The following is a 23,223-nucleotide window of genomic DNA, read 5'->3' as shown; positions in this document are numbered from 1 at the left end:
CAACTCCCCTCCCATAAGTTTCTCTTTTTTTGTCTTGCTAATTTGCTTTTAATTGGCTTTGCTTGATTCATGAAATACCGAGGGCCACCAAGCTTCTTTGTTGGTCTGGGAAGGGGCCCTAAGAATCCCTTCAATTATATCCATGGCAGCACTGCCCACAGCACTTTCAAGCAACTGTGGCTTGCTTAGAGATTGCAGTTGGGGGGAACTCAGGAATGCATCTACAGCAGGTGCCAGATGCCCTTGCTTGCCAGGGACCAAGGGTAAGAATCTGGATTAGAGAAACCAAAGCCATGAGCACAATCACCTTCTCTTGGTTGGTGGCACAGGTAGGCATTTGTGTGGTAACAGAAAGTGGCAAGTGATTCCTACCTAGGCTAGGACAGGCCTGGAAATCAGCACATGTCCCCAAGGTGACTGATTGTTGCTGTGGTATACCACTGGTGCTCACTGGATAAGATGCCCTGCAATAAGTGGCAGAAGCCACATTCCCCCACCCAGCCCAACAGCTGAATAGGTGGGGCAGGCAGCTATCTGGCCAGCATCTCTGCCCATAGGCCTGGATAAAAGATGCCATTCCTGCAGCTTGGCCTGCTGGTCCCACCATTAGACATAACCTTTTGATTGAGCCAACAGCAGGAGGTACACATCTTTGTCTCCTGGCTGGTAGGGAGATCGCATACTTGCAGAAATTGAGGCTAATTTTAGAAGTGCTAGCCAGCCCCTGGCAGTGCACAGGGACTTCAGAGGCAGGTCTTAGGGCATAGAAGGTGTGATAGAGTTTACTAATATGGCATCTGACTGGGATGTAAGGCATGGCTTGGATGAAAAACTGCAATTTCCTCTACTTTCAATTTCAGCCCTGGCTTCTGTTTCCCCTGCTAGGTTCTCCCCATTCCACCTCCACCCACCACCTCCTTGGTTTCTCAATTTCTCTCCAAGGGCAATCTCAACAACCATGGGTTACAGGCACGCTACTGTGGAACAAACCACAAGAATGCACATTAGTGACTGAGGGGTTCCCTCTTGAACCCAGAAGTTTATTAGCATTCAGCAAAGATGTTGTTACAAACAGGCAGTGCATCCAGATATCCAGATGTCAGTGAGAGCTAGAAGTGGAGAGGTCAGAACCCAGGTGCTTCTGTGATGTCTCAGGGATGGAGAAGAGGAAGCTCAGGTACAGCCAGGGGCCACACTCCCCTTTCTGCACTGGGAGAGAAATAACTCTTACACCTGGGGTGATGATGTACTGCAGTTCCTAATTTCTTCCCTCCTTCCTCCAGCCATTTTATTTAACATGACCTAAATATACATTCCTGTTTTATTCCCCCACCCCCACCCCCATATACAGCAGGAAAAATAAGCACCAATAATAATAACAATAATTAAAGTCCCACCTCTCAATAGACCCAACCCTCACACATATACATACCATGTGGATTTTCTTCTTTGGAGTGACTATAGGATTGGAAAGTTGGGGATCAGGCCAGCAAGCCATCACCCTGAAAGTCACTGTTCCCCAAAGTACCATCCACGTGTGAGCTGGAGCAGGGCAGGGGAGGGGGAATGGTGGTAGGGGAGGATATTCCCCCAAAGCAGCAAGAGGGGTGAAGGAGTTCCCCAAAGCCTCTTCTGGGCAAATGTCACAATCAACTGAGCTCCTAGGAAGTCCTATGCAAAGGTTTCCTCAACGAGATGGTAAATTCCTGATAGTGCAAGCATCATTGTCATCTGTCTCCCACAGCTTCTCGGGGAAAAGGGACATGGCTGAAACTCCCTGCCTTCCCCATTGGGTGGAGAATGTCCCCAAAATGCTCCTTTGGAGAAACTCAACAAGACAAATAGCACAACATGGGCACTCTGATTACAAAACAAAAGCACAAAACATAAAGAGGAAAAAAAAAAAAAGCACATGAGTACTCTCAGAAGGTCTAGACATGGGGAAGGAGGGTTCAAAAGAAAGAAAAACATAAAATAAAGCCAGAAAATGACAAGCTGTCTACCAGGTCCCACACGCCTGAGTCACCTGGCGTTTGTCTTCAGTACCTGGGCATCTTCTGCTGTCCCTATCATGAGGGGAGGGAATGGACAGTGTGATACAGCTAACGTAGGAAGAGGGGAAAGAGGGAGGGCCCTAGGCAGTTAAGATGCCAGCCCTCTGCACAAGCAGCAGCAATTTTTGTGTCATCTTTGTTTTGTTTAAAACTGTAAACAGCACCGCTTAAAAATAAATCAGAAAAGAACAATTGATAAACATTGTTTTCCATGAATATAAAATGCAAACAATATAAAAATAGATAATTGACTTTTGATATATATATATATTAAAAACAACTTGAATGCAACATACACATGGGTAAACTTGAAGTCTCCCTGCTAAACCCCATGCCTCCCTCTAGCAACTGGGCCTGGGGGCTGAGGGCAGGTGGGGTGGTGGCACTGGCACAGGTAAGGAAAGCTGCTGGCAGCAGGATGAAGGGTACATACCCAGCCTCCTGAGTGTGTGAAGCTACTTCCCTTCTTGTCATAGGACTAAGGAGGGAGAGAGACTGGTGTTTATTGAACCCATTATCCGGGCAGTCTTGTGGCCTGGTACCCAAGTTGAGGCCAGATAGGTAGGGCTGGCTTGAACTGGGCCCCAAGGCAGTGCTTCCTTGGAGACGCTAAAGCACCAAGAAACTGGCATCCTGGCCCTGGGAGAGGCCTACTAGGTAGCCTTCTCTATCCACATTCACTGGTTCTCCAAGGATCAGTCTCATCTGGGAATTCTCAGGATCACAGCTGTCTGGCACTAGGCCTACTGGGTAACAAGATTAAGGCAGCTGCTTTCACTAAGTCCCATTTTCCCTTAAAGTCACATCCAAAAGCGTTATTCTAGGACCTTGCAATGGAGACATGGTGTTCATTTAGTCATAGTCTTGGAGGTGTGGACATGATATCAACAGTTTTAGTGGTCTGGGGCGTATTTGCTGCCAACCAAGTCAGCACTGGTCTGTGTTTGGAAACAGGGCTGAGGCTTGGCTGGCTCTCCCAGTGTCACCTTGTGCTGTCATCACCATGGGTGCCCAGACAGGTCTTCCTTCCTCCTCTAAGCTGCAGATGGATTTCAGCCATAAACTGCTTAGCGCTAGAGATTCAAAGGAACCTGCTTCTGCAGCCACATATCTTGGCTGCCCCACTTCAGGTGGTAAGGATCCTATCCCTGGGCTGGCTAGGGCAGTGAAGGGACTTGCAGGCAGCAAGGCTGTCCAAACCATGAACTCTCACTCAGCCCCAGGCCCTACTCTGTGGTGTGTGACCTTCCAAAGCCCATCAAAGTGTGTCAGGGCTATGCCACTGCCCCTCAGAGACAATGCCTCATGCTGCCTTCCTGACCCTGAGGGCAGCTCTCAGCCCTTAGCCAAAGGTTGACCACCTCCTTTTTCTCTTCCCAGATAGGCTGGTGGCCCTTCTCCAGCAGGGTCCGGAGGCTGGTGATGGCTCTACTGCCTGCTGTGGCTGGCACAGTCCACATGTAGACAGGAGCTCAAGCTGCCCTGAAAGAAGAGGCAAGAGGTGGGTTTTTCCCTGTTGTAAAGGCATTTGGTGAGTGTTTACTTCCTGCCAAACAGCCAGGCCAATTTCAGCCCCACCATCCCAGAGCAGCTTTGGTAAGAGGCCAGAAAGTTGGAATTTGGGCACTTCTCTCTTGGAATGCTGTGCTTGGGGTAAGGAGGGCCTTCCTCACCCTCTTTCATTCTCCAGCTCCACAACAGACACATTTCTTCACAATGTATCTGTAGCCAAAGTCAACTTGAAGAGCTGGTCTGGGTCCCTTGAGTGGTGGTGTTAGTGCCATGCAAATTCATGTGGTGCTTCCAGGGGTGCAGCTTCTACCAGCCAGGTCTGCTATTTGTGAGTAACGGCCAACCCCAATCTGAGAAATGGTGACAAAGACCAGCATGGACACATCCCCTGGCCAAGAAACAGTTTGCCCACAAAGTCACCTTGACTTAGAGGGCAAACAGCATCTGTTTCCAAGCTAAAATGCTGTATCTCAGGAATGGCAAGAACCCTGTTGACTTCTCTCAACAGGCATGGAGATGGTGGGATGTGGGGGTGGGGGTGCAATAATCATAATTTGAGTGAACACAGCCAAGCAAAAAATGTTCCATATGCCATTTCCAATAAAGACATGTAAAAGGAACCCTCTCCTATAGGTGACTAATGAGAGGTTGGGCTTGGCAAGATTAGCCTGTTCCAGTGGCTTCCTGACAGCAAGCTCTTCCCCACCAGTATTTCCAACCTAGTTTAACATGAAAACTGCATGGATGCAGGAGAAGGGAGGGTGCCATTCATTCCATAAAGGGCTGCAACTGCCAAGAAGCCCTGTCCTTTGATGATGCTGAGGACTTGGCTAATTGGAAGATAAAAGCTCTTTAAAGGGCCCAGAACAGCAGCTGAGATGCCTTTGGTATCCTGTCTTGGGAGTGCAAAGCTGGGGCCTTATTGCAGAGTTCAAATGATGGGGTGGGCAAGGCTTAAGGAACTTTTTGTGTTGGGAGGCTTGAGAAGGGAGTAGTTTTCCCTTTTAAGAAACTGAGATACCTCAAGCTCTGCAAAGTCTGAAATCCCCTCTCTTGCTGGCTGTGATAAAAGGACCCTCATTTTCTATCTTTCCCCTACACCCCACAAAAACCCCAGCCCCTATAGTCAAGCCTAATTTAGGTTGTTTCTCTTCCCTTATCTCAATTAAAAGACCAAGTTCCTTGTGATGAGATTATGAAAACTTCCTTTAGAGGAAAAAAGAACAAAAATTCAAAAGTTTCTGCAACTCAGGTAGTCACAGGCTTAAAAGAAAGAAAAAAAAAATCCTATCATTCCAGAGCTCAAGACTCTATGGCAGTGTCCACAACAGAACTTTGTTTTGTCTTCTGTTTGCAAATCGATGAATTTTATCGCTCCATCAAGGGGATTAGCGTTTTTGTCTTTAACCCAAGCTATGGCAGGACAGGTTAAAAGGCCCCCATCTGGTCATGATGCTGAAGTCCACAGTGATAGGCTGTGAGACACATGCTACTTGATCCTAAGGACAGCTAGCTGGGATGAATAGCTTATAGTCATCTGATATAATGATGGCAGCTATGCCAAGGCTAGAAGGAATAGGGGTGGGGAGGATCTGTACCATAATTTCACATTGCTAATAGCAAATAAGCCCCACTTCCCCAAGTGGGAGGCAATGCAGACTTGGCTGCTAATCAGTGGTTCATCATTCACTGGGGGAAACGGGCAGGGAGCGCTAAAGGTTTAGCCTGTGTCAAGGATGCATGCTAAATATGCGTGTGCGTGTGTGTGTGTGTGTGTGTGTGTGTGTGTGGGTGTATATATACATATATATATGTGTGTGTGTGTATATATATACATATATATATAATCACTAACTTGGCAACTGGAATAGGCACAAAATTACAGCATCCCAAACCCGGCATGGGGTCACAAGAAGAAACCTCAAAAGCAAAAACTGGAGTGCAGTAGCAGCAGCAGCCTCCCTGGGCAGATGCACTTGAATTGAACGTGGCCATAGATGGCAGAAGAGGGAAGTGGGAAAACCAAGGTGAAAACTCATAGGAGTTTTCCTTGGCCCAAAGGGTTTTCAAGTTAAACAGCAACCCCACCCCCCACCCCTCTGCCCAACCCCTGATCCCCATTCACATGCTCAGGCCCCGTGCCCCTACTCCAGAACTGATGATAACTACTTGGCTAGGTTTCCATTCACGGCAGTGGAGGAGTAGCTGGTGGCAAGAGAGGCACCTTGCTCGGACCTCTCCTTTGACAGGTCAAGGCTGGAAGGTCCATAGTGAGTGGGCTGAGGCTGGGGGTGCTCAGGCTGGACCCTGGGCAGCTGAGGAATGCCATGGGTGATGCCCACAGGCTTGGCCTGTGGTAGAGGGCTGGGGCTGAAGCCTCCAGAACTGGAAGAGCAACTGGGCTCATCAACAGGCAGCAGCACATCTCGAGGCCTGGCCCTCACACTCTGGGAGGCCTGTGGCTGGAGGTTATAGCAAGGGCCCATGGGCAGGTGTAGGTGTGAGGGACGAGCTAGCTGAGGCCTGGATTCCCCAGGTGCCCGTGACTCTGGCACTGATAGTGACATTGACGTGGTCATAGGAGGTATGCAACAGGTTGCCTGCTCATATGGAGACTGGCTGGAAGGTCTGTCCAACTGGTTAGGGCTTACCCAGGCAGGACTTGGCCCCACTGGAATAGGGCAGGGAGCCCAAGCAGGCCAATCATAGGCCCCTGGGGGTTCAGTATAGAGGGAAAGGGGACTGTCTCGGCTCCATTCCCCTTCTTCCTCCTCTTCGTCTTCTTCATCTGAATCTTCCTGCTGGGCCTGCAGCTCATCAGACTCCAGGTAGCCCTGGGCCAAGTGGGAATTGGAGAGCTCCATCTCCAGGGTCTCTGCAGTGTCGAGAGAGCGGCTTCTCCTGTTGAGGGCCATAGCAGCAGGTGGAGGTCGAGGGTGCAGGCCAGGCAGTCCCAAGTATCGAGGGAGGCTGCTCACACCCCAGGGCAGGCCTTGGTAGAATCGACTATGGTAGTTGTTGAAGGCATGTTTGTGATAGTAGCCCAGCTCAAAGGCTTCCAAGGAGGCTGCAAGATCTTCATCATTGTGGAACTCAGGATTCTCTTCACACTTGCCTTCCCCATCCCGTTCCACATCAGCGATGTCAAAGGTCACCATGGGAGGCAGCTCAGGGAGGTTTTGAGTGAAAGATGAGTCAGAGTCAGAGCTGCAGGACATGCTGGAAAAGAGGTTTCCATTGCTGGTGAACTCTACCAGGGCCTGTGAGAAACTCACAGTGGCATTCCCTTCCTTCTCAACCTCCTCTTCCTCTGGATCTTCAGGGGGTGAATAAGTAGGGTAGGCCCTCCTGGGAGATCCTCCAAAATTTGCTTCTTGCATATCTGGCTCAAACATGGCATCACTCTGGAAGAGCTGCATTAGGCAGGTACTTTGATCTTTCTTGGAGCAGGTTCCTTCATAACGCTTCTCAAGAGGACGGAAGTCCCTCCAGTCTGGCTCGCTGCTCGCAGTGGTGGGAAAAGCTGAGGTAATTCCCCGGTGGGAAATCTGAGAGGTCCCTGATAGCCCTGCTGCCAGGCCCATCACTGATGGGCCTAAGGGCCTCATCTGATACTCTAAGACGGGCTTCTCCTGCCGGGCCTGGGCCTCTCGGACTTGAGTCTCTCTAGAACGAGCCTCTCGGGCCTGGGTTTCTCGGGTTCTGGCCTCCCTGCCACGAGCTTCCCAAGTGTGGACCTCCCTGGCATAGGCTTCCCTGCCATGAGACTCTCGAGTATAGGCCTCCCTGGTGTGGGACTCCCTGGCATGAGCTTCTTGGGCACGTGCCTCCTGGGCCTCAAGCTGCTCCCGCCGAAGCTCCCAATACAACAACTGTTTCTGGATGGTCACTAGCCGTTCTTCCTCTGTCTCCATTGCCCCAGGTGGCCGGGAGGAAGAAAAGGGCTCAAAGTTTAAGAAGGGGTCAAACATCTCAGAGCTTCGACCATGGAGGTCATAAAGGCAGTCATCTCCAGGTGGAGAGTTCTCAAGGCTGTCATCTGGCTCATAGAACTCATATAGGGCATCTCCACTGTAACTGTCTCGGGGTAGACAATCCCTGTGGACAAGCCCCAGGGCCTCACCTGAATCATCCTCAAATCCAGGTGTGGTGGAGTCATAATAACCTTCATCACTATTGGGGGCGGATTCTTGCTGGTCACTCTGAGGAGTCAAAAGTTCCCCAGGAGCTAGGCCAGGATAAGACCTAACTGGGTCAAGGAGCATGTAGCCGTGGTGGCCTGGGGATGTGGTGGGATGGTAGCCCAGGTTCATATTGGGCCTTGGATACATCTGAGCAGTTGCCCACAGATATTCTAAGTCATCATCTTCTTCCTCCTCCTTAACCTCCTCTTCTTCCTCCTCTAATTCTACCTCTTCTTCCTCTTCCTCCTCCTCGTCATCATCTGGCAAGGCCATCTCCTCCCCACCTCCCTGGTAGGTCACCAGGCAGGAACTTCGCTTGGTCCCATCTCGGTTTGCTCTCTGGCCCCCAGAGGCCATGCTGTCTGTCATACTGTCCATGTCCTGTTCTGCTATAATGTCACCACAACCTGTCAATGAGTCAAAGCTTTTCAGGGATGTCACATCCCCAAACAAGAGGCTCAGCTGGTCCCCCACAGGGCCATTGGGTGGGTTTACCTCTCCTGCTACTACCTTCTCCCCTGTTTCTGGGCTATGGGGTTCCTCTAGGCTACTGGATTCAGGGGCAGGTTTGGGTTGCACATGTGCTGAGGCACAGACCTCCATGGGTTTTTCTGGATCTTTACAGGCCATTGTCTCAGTAGTTGGTGGAGAAGGCTCTGGTGTTGGAGAAACTTTTGGCCCAGGGGCATCTTGGGGGTTAGCATTTTCCTTTCTAGGGGCTTGGAAGGTCTCCTCAGGGCAGGGCACCCGAGGGGCTGAGCTCACGTGCTCATGAGGCCTGGCTTTGACCCTCTCAGGCCCCTTGGCCCCTGGCTCACTTTGCTCAGCCCCAGTGACCTTGCTCTTCCGGTGACGGCGGATACTGCTAAAAAAGCCTTTTAGGCCTTTCTTTGGCTTGGGCATAGATGGAACCTTCTCAGCCACAGCTTTCTCTGTGGCTCCAGCCACAGACGTCTTACATCTGGAGCCTGTCTCCAAAGCCCCATGGGCGCTCTGAGAGCTGGGAAATCGGCAGGGTAATTCAGGCAAAGGCAGGGAGAAGCCAGTTCCTTCACTGACAACATCTTCAGGGCCATGGGCTGCTTCACTCAGGCCATCGTGGGTCTTGCTCTTGCTGAGACCTTTCTTGGAGCTGCCTTTCCCAGAACCTTTGCTCCGTCCCCCTCCAAAGAAACTAGGCAGAGTACAGATACCCTTCTTGCCACCAAAGAGTTTCATGGCAGTTTTCTTCAGCCTACCTGGGCCGGATGAGGATGGCTCTGATGTTGGTCCTTCTATCGCCTTAGCTGCCTTGTTCTTGGCTCCTTTTTCTGTCGTTTGTTCATGGGTACTCCCAGAGGCTGCAGCTCCCTTGGCCTGAGCAGCTTCATCCTTTTGGGTCTCCATGATGATGGGGACAACTGAGGTACGTCCAGCTGGAAATTCAGCCTCAGGCTTCCAGGCACTGTTATAACATTATCAGTCAGGAAGCATCACAGTGCGGTCTGGAGGAGATAGGAGAGACAAAGACAGAGAGACAGATACTAGTGAGCAAGCATCCAGGCTGGGTTTGCTTTCACCGGACATCAGGCTTGAGCGGAACGAGAAAGAAAGTAAGGGGAAATGTGGGGTAAATCTTAATCCACTCGATATGCTTGGCTTGCTGGGCCAGCTCCCTCTGGGCCCCAAGGCAGCAAAACTCTACACTGAGCAACAAGAAGCCTTCACCCACTACCTTCTTGCTGGGTCCACTCCCTTCAGACCATCCTAAGCTCAGGGGACCACTGGCAGGGGGACCTGCAGTTGTGTGAAAGGCCTAGTGGTGCTATTGGTTGCGGGAGGTATTATCAATTATCAAAGGGGATGAGGATAGGGAGAGACAAGAAAGGAAAAAGGGATGTTGGCTCCAATATCACAGAATTTTTGAAAAGTATCTGGCAAAACAGTCTATTGAGTCCTCACAGGGTTCTGTTGGAGTCAAGCTTCAGTTTCACATTAGTCTGGGCTCTCACTGACATTTCATCTGAGACTGAAAAGTGGACCTGAAGTTTCACCTCCCATCCATAGCTTCCTAAATTGCCTACAGAACCATGCTCAGGCTTCAGAATCTCAGAACAGGAGCCTCACAGATCCGAAAACTAGGTATGCAATCTAGGACCTGCTAAGACAATGAAATGGGAGCCTCAAGAAAGGTACTCTCTGGGCTTCAATATTCGCCATCCAAGAGGCCTACCAACATCTCTCCCTCAGAGAGGTGATATGAGGGTGGGTCTAAGCCAGACCCTCTATTGGCTGTCCTGTTGGGAAAATATTTTAATGTGGTCATCAATGGAACCCCAAATTCCCCTTGAGAACCATGAGGTAGACTGTTTCTCCTCTACTCTCCTCTTATTATTTTTGTCCCCATCTAGTTCTCTATCTAGGAAGGGAACTTCTTGAAGGCCCTACGTGATTCATATTCCTGGTGTGTGAGATAGGTTCCCAATAGCTTTTTAAATAAATAAATCTGGTGCAAGCCACACCCTTCTGGTTAAGGCTCTCAATCCTCCAAATGCCCAAATACCAACAAAGACGGAATAAAAACAAGACCTAGCCACTACCTACCACAATATACCTCTGCACCTCTGGTCATCGGCTAGCTCAGTGACCAGCCTGCTAAAACCCAATGACCCCTCCCTGGGAAGTCCCTCACCAGTGTGTCTCCTCTCTGTAGAGTGGCACCAGCAGATGGGGGATCTGGGAGGAGAGGAGAGAGGGGAAGGGGAAAGGGAGGGAAGGAAGAGGAAGAGAGGGGGAGAGAAGCAAGCACCCTTGGTTCAGGAACAGCTGGACAGTACACCAGGCCTGTGATTGCTTGCCACAGTAATAAGATTCACACATTCACCTGAAGTGGAAGACTGTGGACCAGCAATGAGCGTGGAAAGAGGCTGGCAGCTACACTCTAGCCTTGGAGCTCCTGCTTCTGTCTGGCAAACATTAATTTTGTGCCTGCTGCCTTGCTTGGCTTGACACTTGAATCATCAGTGTGATAAAGAACACTCTACATAACTGAATATTAAAACTGGAGGAAGATAACAGCTGGTTATCCAGAAAAGAAAAGAGCAGGTGAAAAGGAAAGTTCATCTGAACCTCTCTCCGCAGAGATCTGCATTGCCATTTGCTCAGGTTAGAGATTTTTCTGTGACATATTTTGACATCACACTATTCCAACTCAGCCCTGCAACTGATAGTCCCACAATAGACAGCGCCCCCTCCCACTTCCAAATACACACACAATCATACCTAAACACACAATCACCCAGTTTTCTGTCCCTGGGTCTGGTGGGAATAGGAGTCCTATCATGTCTGAATGCCCCACTTTCCACAGCACATTTTTACCTCAGCCTTAAAATTACTGGTAAGGTTATCGTCAAGGTGTTGGGGATAGGGGAGTTGGGGTGGCAGTACTGGAGTTGTTTGTGAAATTCTATTCCTCTCTGGAATTCAGTGCTGCAGGGCAGGCCAAGAAGGGAGAACTCCCAGCCTTTGCTTCTAGGGAGCTCCTAGGCTAACAGGGAGAGTCCTACATGTAACAGTCTGTTAGAAACTGGACCACACAACAGGAAGTGACTAGCATGCAGGAGAGCGAGGTGAGCATTACCTGAGCTCCGCCTTCTGTCAGATCAGCAGAGGCAGATTCTCATAGCAGCGTGAACCCTATTGCAAACTGCACATGCAAGGATCTAGGTTGCACTCTCCTTATGAGAATCTAACAAATGCCTGATGATCTGAGATGGAACAGTTTTATCCCAAAACCTTCCCCCTCTCCATCCGTGGAAAAACTGTCTTCCACAAAACAGGTCCCTGGTTCCAAAAAGGTTGGGGATTGCTGCCTTAAAGAATAGCCCGTTATTTCTTAAGCTGGTTGGTGGAGTATCATTCTTTATACCTTGTAAACATATTCAAAGATAAATGTGAAAGGGAGAAAGACACTTCTTGGACAGTAAGGCTGGGCCTCAAGGAAAACCTCAGAGTCAAGTGAAAAACCTTATGGACCTAGACATCCTTGTGAATCACAGGCTGACTTGTCCTGCTGGGTTTGGGGCTGGAGTTCCTGGGAACAGAGTGATTAGGCAAATTGAATCACAAAGAAGGCTGCTTTCCGGAGCCTTGATGCCCCAGTTGGAGGACAGTCTCTTTGGGCTTTCCCTTGCCCTTGCTCCTATGCTCTGTGGGGTAGAGGCCAGCCTACCCACCTCTCTCTGTACTGTCCCCTTTCCTGCCACAGGGAGCTGCAGTTTGTTGTGGAAGGAGCCATGGACCACAGGGCTGGGGTCCAGGCCATGTCAGCCTCCCATCTGCCAAGGGACCCTGAATGTGCCAATGTAGCCTGCTGAAACTCAGGTACTTGTGAGCTATTTTGAGATCAAAACAGCTCCTCTACCTATCCTTCTACCTGCCCACTACAGTGGTGTGACGATTTGATGTGATAATAGGCACAAAAAAAGCACTTCATAAACTGTATAGTACAGTGCAAATGAGAAAGACTGTCATTACTGTTATTATTACTCCTTCTAGGTCAGATCCCAGTTTCTTAGGAAGCGACTGGCCATGTGTTAAAGGCTGTTCATTTGGGAAAGCTATTCACTCACTGTGGGAAGCTCAGGGACTTGCTGCCTTGGTCCACGCTGAGAGGGAGACAGATGTGAGGGGATTTTAAAGAGGTGTGTGTATCTACACAAACTCCTCTGCTAAGAGGTTTAAAAAGTCCTCTGTGTGTGTTGTGGGAGATAGATGAATTAGGCAGGGTGTCCCTGGGATGGAGTTTCTCTCCCTCCAGTTCAGGCCCTTCTCCTAACCAAGTCCAGGGTCATCTTTGCTGGCAGGTACCAGTCTTAAACTAGTACTCTGCGTTCTCTCTCCCAGAGCCATGTACCCCTAGAGCCATTCACAGTGTCTCCGCCTATGTCACCCAGAACACTGGGAAGGAAGGTAGCAAGGTCTAGCTGGTAGCTCCCTAGCCTAGCCCCACCTAGCTACCTCTGCCCTAGGCCTCTTCTCCATCCTCTTTGCTATCAAAACAGGTGCCAAAGCTATCCTTCCTCAATGGGTTATGCTGCCTTTACTTAGGACCACAAGAGTTCACCAGGAGAGTCAGGTGGGGCAGAAAGTAAAGGAGACAGCAAAGGACAGACTCTGCAGATCCCCTAGGCTGGGACTGGCTTTCCCTGGGGGTCCTGCCAAGAAAGTGACACTGCCACATGCAGGGCCCCACAACCCTCATGTTCCTTAACCAGTGTGGCTGAGTTTCAGGTGGGTTAGGGGTTAAGAGAATCCTCCCAAGCCACTCTGTGGTCCCTTGCAGGGGCTGCCTGCTGCAGTTGCTGCTATCATGGCAGAAAGCAGACTGTGGTAGAAAGTGCTGGGGCCATTCCAGCTCCCTGAGCCAGATTTAGGCCATTCTGGGGCCAGTGGAAGGCTGGCTACAAAGGAAGAGCTTCTTCCTTCTCCTCTCCACTTAAAACATAGGCAGGAGGCCAACCACATACCCGCCCTAGAGACCCTTCTCAAGGAGAAGGGACAGCTGCAACATGAGCCTTGCACATTCTGCTCCAAATCAGCTTCCTGGGGCCAGCTTGGCCAACTTAGAGAGGGCTGAATTGGGGAAGAAACAGAAGCATGTGGATTTATGCAGTAGCTCCAGAGACATGGCCTTGACCAGCCATAGTTCCTCAGGCCTGTTCCAAGCAGTTTTCCTGAAAGCAAGCCCACTTCAGGCCCACCTGCCCTTCTGTATGTTGGGGAGGGTTGGTTAAAGAAAAAATAGTGAGGATGGCCCTCCAGAGAGCTGGCCAGTTCTGCACTGGAATCAACTCTGCCCAGCTAGGGGAAATCCAGAAAGTTTTTTTTCCCATGTTTATGCCTCAGTTTCCTTAACTGCAAAATGAGGCCACTGAGAGTGCTTACCTCTTAAGGCTATTGTAAGAAGTAAAACCAGCCCACATAATGTACCGAATCAAGTGCATTACATAGCAGAAGCTCAAAACATTATAGTAACTAACTTTTATTCATATTTTATTCAAACTATGGTAGAACAATTTCTAGAAGTAAAATCATCTCAGGTTCAGTAAGGTGCTCCCTAGGGCTCTGTGGGTAAGTCACCAAACTTCTTTGGGGCTCAGTTTCCCCAAATGGCAAATGGTAAATGAGGATAACTGTATGGTCGTGTCATAGGAGGCTTTACTTGCTCATTTAGCCAACTTTCGATATTTAGGAACCTAAAAGAGTCAGCTAGCTACTGGCTAGCAGCCCAGGATTATGTGGGACTTTCAACTAGCCAGGTTCTCTAGCCCAGGTCAAACTCAGCTAAAAGTACCAACATCAAAGGAAATGCAAATCAACAGATATTCTTCACTCTCAGGGTATTTACCACTTTACAAAGCACTTCCTACTCCCACACCCCGCATTTGCCCTCCTCAGCCACCCCATTAATCAGGCCTGGTGTGGGATGGCAACTCCTTGTCACAGAGAAGGAAACTGTGCCTAGAGTTGGGAAAAGACTTGTCCAAGGTCACATAGTGAAATGGTGACAGAGCCACACTAGCTCCCAGGACTGTTGAGTCTCAATTTCATGCCATTCTGCTGCACCGTGCAGGCTACCAATCAAAGGAGGAAGACTGAGCGAGAGAACTGCAAAGGTTCCCCTCACACCAGCAAGAACTATAATCTCCCACTCCCATCCCACCTCTGTACCAGCCCTGCTAAGCTTTCTTTGCCACATTTCCAGTCCTCACTGGTTGCCACTGTTTGGATCCTACCAAACACATTCTAGAAAGACTGGTGACGTTAGAATCTAGGGGCCAACAACCCAGCCTGTGGCTGCTCTCCTCATCAGCAACCCTACCACCACTCCTCTCAAACTACAGGACATGTCACTCTACTCCCCTTTTCCTTAAGAGATAGGTTTGAGTGGCCCAAAAACCAGAAACCTGCCAATATGGACAAAGATGCAGAATTTGAGCTATTTAAAGAAAATGACTTATCAGATCATCTGGAACTTGAATGATCCATTTCTAACACCCATAGCCAAGTACTGCTCTCAAAGCTATTTGGTCAGAGCCTGAAGGAAGGGCTGCTTGGCTTGGTACCCTCTGATGGAGTTGTAGAGGCAGCTGGCAGAGCCCCCTCAGCTACCCCTTCATTCACTCCTCCCCTAATTTGCAGCCTTCTTGCTGAGGGGCACCTCCTGCCCAGGGGGCATCTCACCAACTCCAGATTCAGCAAGACCCCAAACTGGGACTTCTCTCTCCTGTCCCTATTCCCCCACCAGCCCCCCTCAACTGACTTGTTCACATACTGAGCTTTGTGTAATTCATCCTGACAGGCTTTGGTCTGTTCATTCATCTCTCTCAAATGGACCCTCCTTCATCTTACAGTCACTACATCTAGCACATAGCAAGAGCTCAAACAATGCTGATTCAACTGAATTCGAATTCGGCTGAAGTTTCTTGGTCCGGAACTGGAATGCCAGTCTCACCTTCTATAGGCTGTGTGGTTTGAGAAAGTGACCTAACCTCTCTGACACTCAAATGCCTTATCGGCAAAATGAAGAAAATGCTATGTACCATGCAGGATTGTGGTAAGGATTAGAGATGACCAATGTAAAAGCAAACTGGTAACTACATACTAAGCAGATATTCAATAAAGGGCTCTTGTGATGAGGCCACTTGCAGGCACCTTTTCCCCTCCAGCTCCTCAATTGTCACTCCACATTCTCCGAAGATGACACAAGCCTCTTAGCTGAGCTCCCTCTAGTTCCTCCCTGTCGCAACACCCCCTGGCTCCCCTCTCCCATCTCATTCATCCTGTACATTGTTGCCAGGTTCATTTTCTTACAACTCCTATTTCAGCACATCACTCCTCCACTTACCAAATTATTCTGCACTGCCTATAGGATAAGGGCCAAACCCCTATGTCTGACGTTCAAGGCTTGCTCTCCCTGAGTGCCCCTTGCAAGTTTCTCAGCCTTGTTTCTCTGCCTCTTGGCCCCAGCTCCAAATACACAGAGGTTTGCCCAGTCTGGGAGATGTGGTCACCCAGATACCACCTCTCCCTAGAAATGGGCTTTCCTGGTGAGTCCTCTCAGTGCCCCAGCTTTGTCCTCAGGCTCTTGAGGTCCCCTCCCTGCCCAGCTTGCCTTGAATGACAGGGGCTTTGGGAGCCACTTACTTGCCACTCCCATCTCAGGCTCCCAAACTTTCTTAGAGAGAAGTGTATCTGAAGTGGGTACCATGCCTGCCTGCATAGGCTTCCACTAAGTCAGTACTAGCCCAGCTAGAGTGAGATCAGACAGGCGCCAACCCTTCCCCAACCCCTGTTCAAATGAAGAACAGGAGAGGAGTTAACTCCAGAGAAACAGATGTGACAGAGCAGCCAAGGAAAGCCTACAGAGGAGCAGCTGGGTCAAGTGAACAACAGATACCTCTGACTTTCCTATGTGTCCACTCCCTTCTACTAACCATGCCCTGTATGAGAGGCTAAGTGAGGAAACTGAGGCTTGGGAGGGGACTAGGAGAGTGTAATTTGAGGAAGAACTCTGGAACTGAATTGGGGACCAGGAGCTTTGGACTTCTGAGTAAACTTGAGCAAATCCTTTCCCTGTTCTGGACCTCAGTTTCTTCATCTAGAAATGGGAGATTGGACCAGGCAGTCTGCTTGCTCCAGGTTGCCCTGAGAGGCTGGGGGAGGAGTGGTCCTGTGCCCAGTTTTCTAATGGTTGCTGAGTCAGAAGGCATAGCAGGGGGCACTGGATTGGCTTTGGGGGTCCTCGGTCTTACTGGTAGGCCTGGTTACCTAGCTGGTTGGACCTAGTTCACCACTTCAGGACAGAGGTGCACTGTGGCCCAGCCTCATTCCTTGCACCACCCCTCAACATTTTGCTCTTTCAAAATGCACTGAGTCTGGCCTGTGAATATTTCCAACATATCCAGAAAGCAGGGGGTCCAGAACTGGTCATGCCATTCCTCATTCCCCTGAAAAGAGCCACAGCCCCCAGCAAGAAGGACTGAGCAGATGGGGAGGGAGGCTTAAGGCATGCTCACTAGGGATGGAGGATTAGTATCCACTTGGAAGCCCAGCAGGGGGAAAAACTGTAGGAGATGAAACTTGGGAGCTTCATAAGGGGAACCTTTCACTCGTTTCATGTCTCTTTTGCCTCTTGGTCTTGGTCTACAGCTTTGCCAGGACTGAATATTTCAAAAGGAGAGGAGGTAGTTGGAAGAATTTGGCAGTCTAATGATCCCCTCCTAGTATAGTGGAGGTGTTAAAAATTCCTTAAGGGCCAGGCATGGTGGCTCACACTTGCAATTCCGGCACTTTGGGAGGCCTAGCCAGGTGGATCACTTAACCCCAGGAGTTCGAGACCAGCCCTGGCAACATGGCAAAACCTCATCTCTACAAAAAATACAAAAAATTAACCGGGTGTGGTGGTGTGCACCTGTAGTCCCAGCTACATGGAAGGCTGAGGCAGGAGGATCTCTTGGGCCTGAGACATCAAGGCTGCAATGAGCCATGGCCACGCCACTGCACTCCAGACTGGGCCGCAGAGCAAGACCATGTCTCAAAGAAACAAAATTCCCTCAAGAACTGTTACATCTCCACTCGTAGACAGTGTGTATGGGAGAAACAACCCTGCTCCAGCAGTGAAATCTCTATTTCAAAATACAGATCAAAGGATCACAAAGGCCACTGCAGCACCAGTATGCCTGCCTATGACCACACCAAGCCTCTCAGGTCATTTCTCCATTGTTCATATTTTCCCCTGATTCCAAAAGGGGAGGTGGAGGGAGCAACGTACTCTTACTGGGCTAGCACCTGTACCTCTGTAGTGGTTCTGATTTCCCTGCCTGCCTTTGCTAGAAATAACACTTACACATGCACAGGTTTGAAAAATAAGACAAAGCAGAGGAGACGGAAGACTCTGAGATTATTTAATTCAGAGAACAGAAGTTGGGGGGTGGAGAGAGAGTTTAATGCCTATGAAATCTCCAATAGATTGTTAAGCAGAAGAGCAATGGAGGCCAGCTATTCGCAGCTCCTTCCCCCAACACACACACACACACACACACACACACACACACACACACACACACACACACACGCAAGGTTTAACTACAGCATGACAGGCTCAGATTAGCCCTGAGAAGAACTGGGCAATGAGGCAGGTGACCCAGGAATGAGTGACACAGAAAGGCTATGAAATACTGCCTCAGGGGCTTAACCCTTTATCACCCACACTGTATCTTCCCAGACAGGATTCAGGTAGGGAAACTGAAATAACGTTGCACATTCTTCTAGCCTCAGATAGCCTATCTGTTAAGCAAGGGGGCTGGAAACCCCTTCTCCCTCTTGGTTCTACCTGCCAGGCTTGCTGCTGTTTCCTAGTGGAGCAGGGTTGTTTCTCCCATACACACTGTCTACGAGTGGAGATGTAACAGTTCTTGAGGGAATTTTGTTTCTTTGAGACATGGTCTTGCTCTGCTGCCCAGTCTGGAGTGCAGTGGCGTGACCACGGCTCATTGCAGCCTTGATGTCTCAGGCCCAAGAGATCCTCCTGCCTCAGCCTTCCATGTAGCTGGGACTACAGGTGCACACCACCACACCCGGTTAATTTTTTGTATTTTTTGTAGAGATGAGGTTTTGCCATGTTGCCAGGGCTGGTCTCAAACTCCTGGGGTCAAGTGATCCACCCGGCTAGGCCTCCCAAAGTACTGGAATTGCAAGTGTGAGCCACCATGCCTGGCCCTTAAGGAATTTTTAACACCTCCACTATACTAGGAGGGGATCATTAGACTGCCAAATTCTTCCAACTATCTCCTCTCCTTTTGACATGTTCAGTCCTGGCAAAGCTGTAGACCAAGACCAAGAGGCAAAAGAGACATGAAACGAGTGAAAGGTTCCCCTTATGAAGCTCCCAAGTTAACTCAGTCCCCATTTCCTCTTCGGGAATGAGGGAGGTAAGATGAAGGGGATGGTTAATGAAATCTGCATTGATTGGAAGCTGCTGGTTCCATGGGACACAGTGGAGAGAGCCACTGCACAGGAAGCAGGAGCCTATCCTTAAATAGCTGTGTGACCTTAAGCAAGCCCCTGATGCTTTCCAAGGCTCAGGATTCTCATCTGTAAGCACAGCAGTTCAAACTGGTGCTCCCCAAGGACTGCCTATCTGAGAGGAAGGTGTTCAGCAGAGGCCTGGGGAACACTTCTCGGTCCCAACCATGTTGGTATTTAGGCCCCACTTCCCACCTCTTCCTGCCCTTTCCCCTGCAATGCCAAAGGGAGGCTGACATAGTAAAACTTTCCTTTGGAGGTAGCCTGCCCACAGCTCTACTTCCAGATCCAAAGGTGGCCTCTTAACTGGCTGACTTTGCAGCATGCTTCTGATCCCTTTTTAAGACCCCATTCTACCACTCATTCAAAAACCTTGTTTGTATTACAGCCTATTTATATACAAAAATAGCAACTCCCTGCCAATTCTCTACTCTTTGATGCCCCCTTCCCCTAAAAGGATCAGATTCCCATTCCACAGCCTGTCATCTGGGAAACCCCATCACTGAGCCTCAACCTCTTCTCTACCTCTGAGCCACACCATCTCAACCAGAATAGACTCATTCACTCCCCTCACCCTGCCTGTCAATCGCTTTCTCTCCTCCCATTCCTGGGTCTGCTTACCCTTTGCCTACCAAACCCCTCTACTTTCTGGCAGCTTCCAAGGATGATCCCCCTGCTTATACAGATCTTTCATCTCTCTTCACATAGTTTGTCTCTAGGCTCATGAATCAGCAACCAAAGATATGCATGGTCTGGGATCTGAGCATTCCAAATCCTGAGCCTGTTGTTGGGGGAGGATATATCATTATTATTTTTTTCTTGTAGTTGCAATCATCCCCCTTCTAATCCATCCTCATTAGGCACATTCAATACAATACATATCTGAGCCTTGACTACCATTTCTCTAGTCACTTTCATATGAATCAGGGCAAGCACAAGTTGGAAAGGTAAAGGTCTACTCAAAAACTCTACAAAGAAAGCAAGTCCTTCCGGAACAATCATTAACTGCTCTGCACTGCTTGGCTTTGAGAGGGTTGTGGCTGAGGTCCAGGTTTTATTTACTCCTCCAAAGGGTTCTGAGAGAACCCAGACATCCATGATATCAGACAAAACAGAGGCAGGCCAACTTAATTATAGTCTGCATCCTATTATAATTTAAGCCTGAATATGCCCAGGAGAAGGAGGCAGCCCTGGAGGAGTTCCAAGAAGAAAGAAGTCATCATGGGTGGGCAAGAGCCAGGCAGGAAAGGCACCAAGGAAAAGGTAGGCCCAGAACTGGGGTCTGAGAAGGAAGAAGATTTGGACAGGTGTAGGCTGAGTGGGTTTGGGTGTGGGCAAGGGAGTTACATAGAGCAGATACATTAGGTGCCTGTTGGCCTAAGACAAGGCAGAGGGCAGGTCCAGCCCTGGGCTAGAGATGCCCAGCTGCAAGTAGAGGTTTGTGTTGGGGCCTAATCAAGGTGGGAGGAGGTGGCTGTAGTGTGATATCTGTGGTCCTGGCTCCTGTCATAAAGATCCAGAGCTAGCTTTCCTCCAAGTGAGGAATTTACTGGGTCTCATTGCCCCTCCTCAAAGTGCCCAAGCTTTGCTTGGGTCCTGCAGCCCACATGACTCTCCACACCAGAGATTAATCAAAGGTCCAAGAAGAGCCTACCAAGTCCCTCAGTGGCTTTCTCTGTCCTATTCCTCAAAAAGGCCTAGAGAGCCCACTGCCAGAGGTGCACCATGGTGCAGTGACTGTGCAGTGGGTGGGGCCGAATGAGGGGAGCCGCACTGGGGGAGGGGGCTCTGCTGGAATCCTGGTGGGGCAGGCAGTCCAACAGTGCAGTGCCCTCCGCCTTGTCCATGCCCACGCCGCTGCAGCAGGCAGGCAGGCAGAGCCGCAGAGAGAGGTATTTGTGCGTTGAACAAGGCTCGCCTTGACCCCGCAGCCCTTGCCAAGAGGAGCCTGGCCAAACGGAGACCAGCTCTGAGGGACCAGTCCAGCTGCTGCCTAGGCGCTTGGGCTGTGACGCATGTAGCCGGCGCAGCCCCTCACCACTGGGGGAGCCAAGCAAAGTCCAGCGTTCGGGCGGTCACCAGTGTCAGAAGTGTCTCCAGGAGACAATGACAGTGGCCTAGAGAGCTGGGTATGTTAAGTAACTGCGAAGTTGGAGGGGTTAGCCACCTCGATAGCTCTCCTGTACACACAGAGACGGTATGATACGTTCCGTACTACAATGAGGGTTCCTTCGGCCTCAGGCAAGGAAATGCCCCCCAAACACCGTGCCTATCGCTATTTTTAAACGGGAGGCTGGAGAGAAAAACGCGGCCAGTATCCTCCAAGGGAAACGGAGGTGAGGCGAGGCGGGAGACAAAGCGGCCTTGCAGCTCTAACTCAAGGACTAGCTTGCGCCGCTGCTCTAACCCAAGGACCAGCAAGAGCCCGGCTGCCAGCCAGCCTGCCCGACCGCGGGGGCGGGCGCCAGATGCGCCGGGAGGCCCAGGAGGAGGGGCGCGGCTAGTTGGGGCCGCAAGGCCAAGGTTCTGAAGGGAAGTGTGCGACTGAGCTCAGCCCACAGGCCCCACTGAGCTCCTCTGGGGAGGGGGCAGTCTGTGGATGTCCTAATCCACGCCAAAGCCGGTTTCCGTCGGGCCCAAGCCAGCACGCCAGCTTGAGTCCGCAGAAAGGAGGGAGAGGCTGGAGATGCACAGGGGAGGGGAGGGGCGGCAGCCAGGCAGCCAGGGTGAGGGGTGAGCGGTACCCGCGTTACACAGCTGTTCCAGCAAATGTGCTAAAACAAAGCTGCAGAGCTCCCGGCCTACAAATGCACGGCTTGGGGTGCTGGCTGGCGGCGCCCTTCCCGGGACTGTGCGGCAGCACGTGCGGGCCCATCCCCGCCCCCCCGAAAGCCGGGAGGCATGGCCCAGGCTAGCCTGCCTTCCTACCCTCCCTCCCCAACCTCCCCCCTCTCCCCAGCCGTGGTCGCTCGTGCCCAGGGGACTCAAGGCCGCTCGGCCTCTCCACCGGACACTCCGCAAACCGGGTTCCAAAGGAGAAGGGCGAGCGACCGGGACTCCGACCCGCCCAGTCCTTAGCGCCCTTCTCCAGTTCGTAGGAGCAGAGCACGCGGGAATGCACCCGACCGCGGGCAGGCGGAGGCTCCTGGCTGTACGCAACGCTTACCCGGCCGGGTCAGGTTCCTAGCCTGGTTATTGTCCGCTGAGCCGCCCTGGGCCGGGCTGCAGCCTCGGCTGCCGCGGCTGAGAGCGCCGCCACCGCAGCTGCTGCCGCCGCCGCCGCGGCTCCAGTCACCTCCAGCACTGACTCCCCTTCCCCAGGCTTTGGGAAGCTCCCCCATACCCCCTCCCCCAGTACTCCAAGGCCACCGGGTGGGGCATTTGCGTCTTGATTGGCAGGCGTATGGTCCAATCGCTATGGTGGGAAGGCGTGCCCCGGCCCGCCCACTGTTTTCCTTGGTGCGTTTCTCTTTAAATGCAAATAAGTGCAGGCGTGGTGTTGGCAGGGGGCGGAGAGGGTGCGGAACCACTGGCTGGGGCTCCCCACTCCCGCCCCCATGCCGGGCTGGTAGTGGCGTGGCTGCACCGTGGCTTCAAGGAGCCGGTCCTGCCCGGATGGGGCTCGCCGGATCCCTGGAGCTCGGTTTCGGTTTTCACGCACTGCCATTTCCGTGGCCGCTGTGCATTCGCGTGTGCCCTGGACGCCAGCAGGCCGTTTATTCCTGAGCTAGAGGCCGGCGGGGAGTAACGAGGCAGAGAGGTTGAGGAACCTGGGGAGACTGCAGAAACCCTTAGCACCTCCGCCGGCCCTTCCTTAGTCGTAGAGACAAGGCCCTGCGGATCGCGCCGCCAGGCCACCCAGAGGAGGGACTCACCTGCCAGGAAAGCCAGCTGCAGCGCCTGCGCCCTAACTTCCTCCGCCTCTCTGGCACACCGGTGCCCCTAAGACCATAGAGGCCAACTTCCACCCGTTACCGACGGGCCCTCTGCTGCCCCGAGTAGGGAAAGCCCCTCCCCACAGTTACCCAGCCGGCCTGCGACATGGGCCAATTTGGAATACAGAGCCCCGGGCTCCCCTTCCAGGATTGCTTTCACTTTTCTTCTCTGAGATGATACCTGTTTTCCATAGATTGACCCTCACCCAAATTTCCCACCTTCTATGGAATGTGGAGGGAATCCCCAAGGTCTTCAGAGTCCCCCTTCCCCCTATCCTTTGTGAGCCTGGCTTTGTGCAGGCCTTTTTTCCTGAAAAGTCTAAATATCGAGAGGAAAATCTTGTCTGGGCCCAAACCGGAGGTCAGGCTGAGGACAAAATGAGGGGGCCTGTACCAGCCTTGTCTGCTACTGTGTGTGGGATGTGGCAGGGAGCCAGCCGAACTTGGGTCTCTAGCCTAAGGACATTAAGT

General features: G+C 51.2%; 1 protein-coding gene across 2 annotated transcripts; it reads right to left on the bottom strand.

Annotated features, from left to right (window-relative positions):
- Window positions 1-1,008: 1,008 nt before the first annotated feature.
- On the bottom strand, window positions 1,009-22,747 carry LOC105476711 (APC membrane recruitment protein 1). 2 transcript variants are annotated; one of them, XM_011732898.3, is made up of 2 exons: window positions 22,693-22,747; window positions 1,009-9,234 (listed from the first exon to the last, which is right to left on the bottom strand). In XM_011732898.3, exon 2 carries the CDS (start codon window positions 9,134-9,136, stop codon window positions 5,732-5,734), a length of 3,405 nt encoding a protein of 1,134 aa, XP_011731200.1. In that variant the 5' UTR covers window positions 9,137-9,234; window positions 22,693-22,747; the 3' UTR covers window positions 1,009-5,731. The 2 variants fall into 2 exon arrangements, with proteins under 2 accessions (XP_011731200.1, XP_011731199.1); XM_011732897.3 differs by lacking the exon at window positions 22,693-22,747 and adding an exon at window positions 21,984-22,126.
- Window positions 22,748-23,223: the final 476 nt, after the last annotated feature.

The sequence above is a fragment of the Macaca nemestrina genome, chromosome X (assembly GCF_043159975.1).
Source record: "Macaca nemestrina isolate mMacNem1 chromosome X, mMacNem.hap1, whole genome shotgun sequence".
NCBI lineage: Eukaryota > Metazoa > Chordata > Mammalia > Primates > Cercopithecidae > Macaca > Macaca nemestrina.
The sequence above is the reverse complement of the archived record's forward strand: the minus strand, read 5'-3'. Positions and strand labels throughout refer to the sequence as shown.

Bases quoted from the DNA above. Each gene is read 5' to 3' on its own strand.
- LOC105476711 (XM_011732898.3), bottom strand. From the start codon at position 9,136: ATGGAGACCCAAAAGGATGAAGCTGCTCAGGCCAAGGGAGCTGCAGCC.